At 34.0% G+C, this 11213-nt stretch overlaps 1 protein-coding gene across 4 annotated transcripts; it reads left to right on the top strand.

The window, feature by feature from the left end:
- The first annotated feature begins 842 nt into the window (after positions 1 to 842).
- LOC117791830 (octopamine receptor) lies at positions 843 to 10484 on the top strand. Of its 4 annotated transcripts, XM_034631726.1 has the most exons (7): positions 843 to 943; positions 2167 to 2262; positions 4849 to 5579; positions 6540 to 6642; positions 6712 to 6837; positions 7292 to 7475; positions 8088 to 8984. In XM_034631726.1, the coding sequence occupies exons 3-7, from the start codon at positions 5003 to 5005 to the stop codon at positions 8982 to 8984; spliced, it is 1887 nt and encodes a 628-aa protein (XP_034487617.1). In that variant the 5' UTR covers positions 843 to 943; positions 2167 to 2262; positions 4849 to 5002. The 4 variants fall into 4 exon arrangements, with proteins under 4 accessions (XP_034487617.1, XP_034487619.1, XP_034487618.1 ...); XM_034631728.1 differs by lacking the exon at positions 2167 to 2262; XM_034631727.1 differs by lacking the exons at positions 843 to 943; positions 2167 to 2262 and adding an exon at positions 3393 to 3558.
- The last annotated feature ends 729 nt before the right edge of the window (positions 10485 to 11213 follow it).

Here is an 11213-nt window from a genome sequence, read left to right as displayed (position 1 = left end):
GCGTGTCTTAGTCTAATTACGTCGGCGAGCACACATTTGCGTTTCTCTTTATTTAAATATATCAGTTACGTTTCAAATGTAGCCCTTGCATTGCCACTCAGTAAGTCCTTTAGTCCTTTGTGCATTGCAAATGCGCATGCGCATGATTATGCATTCCTTTCATACGTACCACAATTTACAATCCACACTAAACGGATGTGGGAAATATTCATTTAGCAACTGCAATGACGGACATATTTAATTAAAGACTTTTAAAATTAAATATAGTGTATATTTTGCTATTTTTGTAGTATTAAATTATAAAAAACATATGAAAATAAATGTTTTACATTTTGAATAAATAATGTTTTCAACAGGGTATCTCATAGTTGAATTCTCGCAATCAAAATCTCAGCCGGCTTCTTGTTACTAATTATTTTAAGTGCAAAAGTATTCACAACAGCTACAAGCCATAAAATGTATAAGGCAATCATAAAAATCTTTATTTAGATTACTGGCGTATTTGTTATTATGTAGAATCTTCGAAAGACAAACACAAATCCAAAACCACGGCGATAAAAGGATTAGGGAGCATTACTCCCCGCCTATTTAATTTTGAATATGAAATATACGAACATACATATGAATGGGATCCACTTATTGGAATTGTTGTTCTGCCTGCTGATACAGAAAGTCAAATTTCCCCACTCACACACACACACACACATGACAAGCACACACACACACACACACACACACACACACACACACACACACAGAAATTGTGATAGAAACGTGCAGCAAACGACATACAGAGTCGTGTGGCGTGTATCTTTCGTGCCCGAAAGCAAACTCACAGATACACGCTCTTCGTCTACCGACCAAGTGTTACGCTTGTCAAAGCAGGCGGCAGTTTTGCAAGAGCTCTGAACCGATGCAGTCGCGTCTTTCAAATTTGAACCGAGTGGGTGATTTTTTATCAACAAAATCGTTAGACGAATATACGTCAAATTGATCATATTTCTATTGATGTTTCGTCGCTTTGTTTTTAACATATGTAGTTAAAGTGTGACCTAGGACAACCAAACAATATATTAACTATCTGACGAATGTCTTATCACTAAATGTCAAATATTTTGCACAGTCAACAAATCAGTGAACATTCACTCACAATAAATAAACAATTCTAAAAGTGTGAAATAATTAAGTTAACTTTTCAATTAGCATCTCAGTCTGCATAAACAACTTACTCGAAAGCGTGTTGTGGACAAGACGACAGCTATTACAAGGTTACATGTGTACATATATACGAGTAGATGAACAAATGTACTTGGACATTTAAGGGATACATACGTACGTGTAAAATTGCACAAAAGTTTATACACTTTAACAACAAGGCCAATTGCCCTATAACAAAAAACGGCAACTACAACTACCATAAATATCAATAGTTAGTTCGCATTTATCTGAATCAAAATTGATATTCCAAAAAAGAAAAACTCCAAGAAATGCATCTAATATGTTTCAGCTGTGTTATCTGTCAAGTTGTAGTCGTAATGTGAAAAAGACTTATGGCCAAATGCCCCAGCAGCTGTGTTCTTAAGGCCATTTATGACAGCTGGCAATCGTTAATGGCATTATAATGCTTCGATTCAACCTAATTCTTCCACTTTTCGCAGTTTTTACATATACAGTGGCACAATTTCGATTCCATTTCGCAATTATTATTCATTAATATAAATGTATGTCTTCATTTGTATTATGTGTAAAAAAAAAAGAAGATACAAAAAATAGGAAATTATAAATTTTTAAAGCTTTTAATGGATTAACAGAATTGCCTGCTTGTGAATTGGGCATAAAGAAAAAGGTCAACAGCTGCCACATAAAAACCATAAAAACCAACTGGCACTTGCTTAGTAAATATGCAAGGGAATTCAAGTAGATCTGCTCGACCTCCAGATACCCTTTGCCCACACCTCTAACATACATTTGCAGAATTTTTTTTATAGTTTTCACCCATTTTCTCCAACTATTTTATAGGCGTGCTCTTGGCCGTAAACACAAACATATATCATACATATCTATTATATTTACTACACATATGTATTGATATGATAGATATGTACGTCTGTCAATGTTTACAATTATTTATTGCTGCTATAAACTCATAAGATATTGAACTTTTAGTGTGAAATAAATCTTCCATTGACACGGCGGAAATTATGTGGTCAACAAACCAAAAGACTTTTCATTTGTTTACGATTGAAAGCTCAGCTTTACAAGGTAATAAAACACTTTTGATTTCAATAAGAATTTATGCCTTAATAAAAAAACATTAAGCTTAGGGTATTGGAAATTTATTGATAAATTTGAATGAGCAAACTCCTACAAGCCTTCTCTTAATGTTAAAACGAAGTTAGCAACTCGTCGAGATAATAGCTTATGAAAAAATACTTAACAAAACTTTAACCTAATTTCTTTTGATTTTAAAGAAATTCCGGCGATCAAAAATCGATAATTTTGATAGTGATAAATGTATCTAAATTCATGAAACAAATAAATTGTGACTTCTTCTTCAAGAGTATAAATAAAAGTGAATCATCGATCGAATCATAATTCATGTGCAAATGTGAACACACAGCTGAAGAACAAAAACACAATTTTATTGATTTACCGACTTAATTCTTATCTTAATCCATCTATTTATAAACTTAAATTAAATTATACCCAAAGAGTTGGGGAACTTTAGACGTCAGCACAGACAACGTCACCGTTACTCCAATAGTAGGATTCAAAGCAAAAATTTGATATAGTGCATATATTCAGCTATTTGTTTATATATGTATGTATGTACAATGTATATAAACCCCTCCAGCACAGACGATATCACAAAATTCGGAATTCATATGTACGTATAAGTGAATATTTGTGAATAATTGCATTAGGAAATCGCTTGATTTGTTATCATGGGGCTGATAAGCAAATGTATGACGAGTTGATGACTGCTATAATTTGTATGTACAGAAGGCCAAAAACACATAAAGAAGCTGAATAAAAATGAAATAAAATATCCTACATAAATATACTTAAATACAAATGTATATTGATGAGCTGCAAAAGCGCCAAATAAATTATTTAGATTATCTTCAGACTTACATAAGCTCGTAATTTATATAAAAGTATGAAAAAACATAAATATGTATAATATATACAATAAAATACGTATACGTATTTATATTGAAATGAACGCCACAGTGTCTATCGCGTTTTAGGTTTTAATTTGCTTATCACATGCTTACCAATACACACATACATTCACACTTCTTGCATACAGAGGCCCACACAGATACAAAAGTAATCGCAATCAGCCATGGTATTTGGTGAGCGCTATCAGACGTTAAATAAATAATACTTAATGCCACATTATTGTCAGCGGCAACGTCGAGAACTGTCGATTTCAGCCATACTCGTACTCGTACTCGTACTCGTACCGTCCGCCTTTCCATAACTTCCATCAGTTTACTACTATTTGTCGATGTGACCTCATACACCCTACTAAATAGATAGTGCGAAAAGGAGGTAGAGACATCTCATTTATGTTATGTTTATGGCGTCGTCCATTCGTTTTGTGTTTTCCAAATGTGACTCTAATTGTGCAATTTATTTCGGTGTTTATCGACTGCACATAAATAGTATTAAATACAATGCTTGACAATTGCACCAACTTGCAGTGCATTGTGTCTATTTATATGTATGGAAGTGTGTAGAAAAGTGCATGTAGTATCTACTTTGATATAAAATTATAAGCGCACGTGCCGGGAAATCCTCAATCAAGTTACAGTAAAACTTACCTAATGTGAATAAGTATTTTCACGAAATATATACTTTTATGTGACATTATTTAAATAAATGAATATAAATAACAAAGAGAATATTATTCAATTTTCAATAAACTTCCATGAACTAAATGTATTAAACTAACAAAATTTAATTAAGTACATATATATGCAAAATGAACTAAATTAGCAGACGAAAAGAAAAGTTGACAATAAATAATATATAATAATTTATATATTTTTCTAATGTATAAAATGACAATAGAGTATATTAAATTGCCTATATTGATGTTGGTCTCCAAGCGTTATTTAATTGGCTTTGCATTTGCCAAAATTTTGACAAAATGAAGATCTAGTTAGAAATTGAAACACAAATGATAGTATGACGTTATGCCAATTGCATACTATACGTATAATATGCATTCACTATAGTAATCATACAAGTATGTTTGTATGCACGAGTTTGATTTTGCTTTCATTATTATTCGCTTACCGTTCGCTCGCACACCATACACGGTATTACACACACATACACACACACATTCACACACACTTTGCCCAAGCTACCGCACACACAAACAGACTACACAGACCACACAGCCCAACACTTTGCCACAAGCCACAACACACCAATCGCGCACAGCCGTTTCCCACACACTCACACACTCACACACACACACATACACACATATACAAACCAAACAACTAGTTAAGAGTCCTCTAAACGAGAGTGCTCAACTGGAAGACACTCTGTACTCAGGTGTGAAGTACCCTAATTGTTGGTGTGTTTACTTGCTAATACGTTTAGGCCAAGTATAACAGTGCAATGGCATGTGAAGATACAAGTATCTGATATTAAGTATTAGATACAATTTATATACATTTATTCAACGTATCAGCACTTTTAGTTTTACTGAATCATTTAATACAATTTATTTAATATGATTTAACGCCATAAAAAATTCCTTTATCATATATAAATTAATGTGCTTATTACAAAATTTTAAGATTATGTCCCCGCTTTTCATTGCAGACCATCGTTGATCAGAGGATACAATAATAATAATCTATGTAAAAAAATGATCAAATTAAACACTTACAACTATGATGGCAACATAAAGCTAACTTGAACTACCATGTTGATCCAAGTAGTAGAATAGATTGTGCTCATTCTGCTGACAGCATCTATGGGTGGCCATTTACAGTCGGATTTTCCTAGCGCCTTCGTCCTGCCACTGATGTATGTGGCAACAACTTTGCTTGCCACAAGCGGTGTTTTTGGATTCCAGCAAAACATTTCAATTGCTTACGAAAATCTTCTGGAAACATGGAACTTTGACAATCGCACACTGTCAGCAACACCATCATCAACAACAACATTAACATCAACATCAACACCTTCAACCACAACCACAGCAGAAAACCAGTCGTCGTCTCAGTCAACTTTAAACGATTCTAGCCATGATGGCATTGATGAAACTGTGCCTTCCTTAACACCATTCAATTACTACAACGAATCTGCCGCAGCGGCCGAATGGTCTCACTTTTATGATCTCATTTTATCCTGGCAGGGCATTTGTTTGATTGCCGTCTTCTGTACATTTATCGTTGTCACAGTCATTGGGAACACTCTCGTCATTTTGGCTGTTCTGACCACAAGAAGGCTTCGCACCGTTACAAATTGCTTTGTCATGAGTTTGGCTATTGCTGACTTACTTGTCGGCCTTTTCGTCATGCCTCCGGCTGTGGCTGTTCACCTCACTGGTAAGCAATCAAATGCATAAGGTGCTTAACAAACTTTCACGTGTACAACATATGCATATCCTTAAATCTATATGTTCACTTGATAATAAATAAACTTATACCCGCTTTCCCCTACAATGTTCATCTACATTTTTCTCAGTCCTCAAATTTTTTGTACACTAAGCATTAGAAAAAAATATTGTGAATTCAGATAAACATTTACATTGTACACAATCTTTGTTGTGGGAAGCAGGAAATATTCAATATTTTTTAACATTGCAACCTTCACATTTTTTTGTTCCTTTTTTTACACTTTTGAGCATTTTAAAAGACGTTGACCGTTTAACAAAATTCACTGCAAGAAATAGAAGACATCCTATTTATTTCTATTGCTTACTATAAAAAATAACTATGGAATAATGGCTTAAAAATAAATTCACTGTCAGTGAAAAAATTACTTCAATTCATTTTTCAATAAGATGATGTAAAAACTTAAGCAATTTCTGCCTTTCCAACCATAAAAAAAGTGAAGCTCAAAGAGTTTTTAATGTTTTTAAAGAGATATTCCCAAAACTGCATGCTTAAGCTTTTCCCACTATCGAGCTTCGGCACATTTACGCCTGTCAAGTATGCACCAAATTATTTTGAGTTGATTTAGGTCAGGGAAACACACAAGACAGTCCAGAAAATTGGCATTTTGAAAGAAAATAAATTGAAATTTACCGAAGTAGTAAAATCAAGCTGTCAATTCAAATATTAACAACGTTTTCACATTGAATATGTCGCAAAAATATGCGAAAAAACTTCAATAGAACAGACTTCTTAAGATTAAGTTAAGTTCTATTTTATTCACTCGTACTTAGTTTTTATGACATCATATTTAATAAGTGCCATATAATCATGGTAAGCACCTTATTTGCATCGCATTTAACTTTCTTTATTGACTCCTTATATATGTAAGCATTTCACGGTTCTTTTCAGGTTCGTGGCAACTCGGTTGGATACTTTGTGACATTTGGATATCCTTCGATGTTCTACTCTGCACGGCATCTATTTTAAGCTTGTGCGCAATCAGCGTTGATAGGTATTAAATTGGAGCTTAAATTTTCATCTTAAAGCAGTAGCTGAAGTAGAAGTATTTTCAAATTTATAGATACCTAGCTGTTACCCAGCCCCTCACCTACTCACGTAAGCGACGTTCGAAGCGCCTCGCGCTTTTAATGATTCTTATCGTTTGGATACTGGCGTTGGCCATTACGTGTCCCCCCATGCTAGGCTGGTGAGTACTATTATTATACACTCCTACGCTCCACACGGTGGCTTTGGGAATAGTACATTAACATATCTATGTGGGTATGTATGTACATATGTACACGTACTTACATACATATGTATAGCCGTATGCCACATCCCATGCAATTTGCTTTCCATAATAATAAATAACGTTCTTTTAAAGAGTAGAATAATTTATGAGGTTTTTAGACATTCATTCTATAAATATGTAAAGAAGGAAAGTTTATATGATTGAGAGTGATCGACTATGAGATACTCTAAGCAACAAATTACACAAATTTTTCCCAGGATATTAACAGAGTATTCACATTGTATATAATTGTAATAAATCAGTCACAAGTTAAAGTTGTTTCAGAGAAAGTATTTGTAGAATACTAACAGTTAGAATTTATGAATATTGATTAAATATTTTACAGTCCATTCTGCATTTCTTTTAATAGGTACGAACCAGGACGACGAGATTTACGAGAGTGCCGCTACAATCAAAATGAAGGATACGTCATATTCTCAGCGATGGGTTCATTCTTTATACCCATGGCTGTAATGATTTATGTTTATGCGAGAATTTCTTGTGTTATTGCAAATCGACACGACAATATGACCGACATTAATGTTCACAATAAGGTAAGTAATAAGACAACATTTATGCAGATTTCAATTCAAGCAAATCTTTCACTTAAGCGATACATAAGTCTTTAAAAATAAATAGATTTCTTATTGATCTAATATTATCATTAAGAATTAATTTAGCATCTGTCCCAACATTTTTTTTCAACTGCGAACAATTTGTAGAACGTATATTTTATTGTTTAGTCAAATAAATACGTAAATAAACTGGATATTACCTTTGGTTCAATCAGCAATTTTCGGCCAAAAATAATAAAATTGCAAATGTTTTCGGGAAAAGTGTGCAAAACGAGAGGATGAAAAGTGAGATGCAAAGCAAAACACATGAGAAAGAACGAACCACGTTTATACCATAAAATTTACGATTTGTGTATTATCATGCAATTTCAAAAATGCCAAAGTACACATAAAGTTTCAATAGAATAGCCAACTGCAAAATGAAATTAATGATTTCGGAAGTCAGAAATTGGGTACACGGATATACAGCTGTCAATCAAAATTATCGCTCTTATGCTCGTATTCTTGAACAGACTTGTTTAGTGTAGATAAGAAAAATAAACGTTATTTGTAAAGATTTAAGAAACTTGAAATCAATATTCTTTTATGCAGAAATTTAAACGCTACACCGCCGCCGATGTTGAAAACGAGTTTTCCGAACAGGAGCCCAGTACGGGCTTAAAACAGAAACAGACAACGGCACGGACATTCTCCAATCAGACTATATCCAAGGATCTACATGAAATTGTACTGAGCGATAGCGACAATCTCGGCGTGGCAAATGCAACTGGGGTTCATGCTGGAAATTGCCAGTCATTGCTGGCCCTACCATCGACCCACAGTGGCAGTGGAAAAAGCGGTTGCTACGAACTAACGCGACCCTCCTCTTTATCCCTGAAACGTGCGTCCACCGCTTCAACGACAATGACCACAATGACAAGTGGTTTGGGTCCAAGCAGCAGTCTATTAGATGCACAATGGCAGGCCCAACCGCAACAACAGCAGCAACAGCAGCAACAGCAGCAACAACAACATGTGCGACCCCACAGCCTACAGCATTCGCATCTTACAGTGGGTGGTGTGGGTGGTGGTGGCAACCGACTACGTGGCAGCCATTATCATCATCCATCAGGGTCAGCTGGGACGACTGATGCATCCACTGCAACGTCAACTAATATGAAATCTCTATCGAATCGCATTACTTCGCTTAAAAAGGAAAACAAAACGACACAGACGTTAAGCATTGTCGTTGGTGGTTTCATTGCATGTTGGCTACCATTTTTTGTCTACTATCTCATAACACCATTTCTGGCCGAGCATCAAGTCAGTCGCATGCTGGCCAAGGCGCTCACCTGGCTCGGCTGGTTTAACAGTGCCATCAATCCCTTCATCTATGCATTTTACAGTGTCGATTTTCGCGCTGCCTTCTGGCGTTTAACCTGCAAACGATTTTTCAGCGATGGCCAGAAACCACAGTTTCCCACAAACACCATGTCAATTCGACGATAGTTGTGGCATGTCACATGCTCACCCACCTGCCCCCTCCGAGCCCTGATCCGAGCTGATAATCGGGATACAACTTGGCAGCATCGTAATTTTGCATCTGGGTAATGCAAATAGAGCCTGTTGTGAGCAAATTTAAGCTTGCTTATTACACTAGGCAACAAAATTTAGTATGTTTTTTTGTACATCAGATGATAAACAAAAAACTGCGTTCTTTTTTTAATTTTTTCTAAACATCGCAACCGATTTTAAAAAGGTAAAAGCTAATGCATATTCCTGTCATTCAATCATTCAAATAGTTAACTTGGTAACATATCCAATTTGGCTGTTGCATAGTGTTATTAACTATGCTGCTAAACTATTGTCATCATCAGCACAAAGTAATTAAATGTAAAATGGTTAATTAAATGTTAATTTATGCAGTGTGTCTGTTGCTCTTGAGTGTCGTTTTCTCAACTGAATAAACACAGAACTATTCATGCATACATGAATATATTCAAGTCAAGGAGTTCAACGAAGAAATTTCTAGTTAGCATAACTAACTCAACAATGTGTGTCAATAAGGATCGGGGTCAGGTGGAGGTGAAATGTGAGAAAAGTGTCATCTCGCTATCGTAAATACCATAAATATGCGTTTTTATTGGTATGTAAATATAAAAACAGTATATAAACATAGCATTTAGATAGAAACCTAGTATTTATGCACCTTTTTATTGTCAAATAAACTTCCCTGTAATAAAATTTGAGATTAATATAATGTCTACTTCCACAGCAAACATCATAGTATTGTTCTATGTACCTAAAGGTATTTTAAACTATGAACATGAATATACAAATATATATACATACATATATTAAAATTTTATTGTGATTTAGTGTTAATCAAACCAAAAATGCTACCCGAAAAATACAAAATACATATGTGCATGTAGATTATAATAATATATATTTTAGCATTTAACTAGATGTAGTCCAACAAGCTCGATTTAAAAATTATGGCTTTTAGTCCTTGTAGTTTGCCGTCAAAAATAAAATGGCAAAGTGACCGTTACAAATTTTGGAAAATATAAAAATTATTTAACGCAAATAATTATAATTATATGTGCATGTGTGGGTCAAATGATGTAGTACATATTTATTATTCCATTGTTGTAAGTAGTATCTGCTGTAAAATGTAACAGTATTTTTGCTGGATTTAAAATAAGCCCGTTGTAAAACATCAAATTCAAAACATGTCAAAACTTTATCGCAAATTCCACTTTACCCACCGCTCAGTATCATTTAAACACGATTAAACTCTGCACTCAAAAATGCCATATACTCTACATTAACATACACATAAGCACATAATTCACTTTATCTATACATATGCATTTTAAATAAAAATCAGTTTTAATTTAACGCGGGTAAATACATTCATAAATGTAATCATATAAACATGTTATGTACTAAATACTAAATACATGGAAGTTGTGGAGGCTCTTAATGTGCTAGTAATAAAAATAATCAAAAAATCAAAGAAATTTGCTTAATCAATATAAATAAGAAGTAATAGAACAATAAATGATTTCTCAAAAAAAAAACAAATTGTTATATTTAATACATATACTGATGGGGGGAGGGAAGACTACTTCTTAGTCTGTATCCTATTAAATGAAACTATTTAAGGAAGAAATATGTATATAAAATCATTTATACGTAGTCAAATGTTTGCATACTATACAAACATGTATCCTAGTCAAAGTACTTGTCCTTTTTGTGACTGCTTCATTAGCTGAAATTGTGAAATGATTAATTAAATGCTACATACGCGGAAATAAGCCAAAGGATAAGCGTGTGCAACGAACACTACAAAAGCTGAAAATACTTGGAAAATTCATACGAATGTAAGTATATGTGCATACATACATGCAAACAAACCTTCTCATTGTTTCTAATTACACGATGGTAAATATGTACATACCCTTTTTTTTATTATATTTATGTATATGTACTATATGTATGTAAAGTCAAATGATGTCAGTGCAAGGATCCTTGACAGCAAAAAATCCAAATTACAGTGGTTTCAAACTCGTTTACACTGTGACAGCAAAATGTGTTTTAATTCATTGGAGACCCTTTCCGTCCATTCTTAGTAATATATGCATGTTCATGCATAAGTGTACATATGTATATATCCATGTGTACATAAATGTGATTACGTAAGTCTGATGACCGCATTCCTTTTATTTTTAT

The sequence above is a fragment of the Drosophila innubila genome (genome assembly GCF_004354385.1).
Source record: "Drosophila innubila isolate TH190305 chromosome 3R unlocalized genomic scaffold, UK_Dinn_1.0 2_E_3R, whole genome shotgun sequence".
Lineage (NCBI taxonomy): Eukaryota > Metazoa > Arthropoda > Insecta > Diptera > Drosophilidae > Drosophila > Drosophila innubila.
The sequence above is the reverse complement of the archived record's forward strand: the minus strand, read 5'-3'. Positions and strand labels throughout refer to the sequence as shown.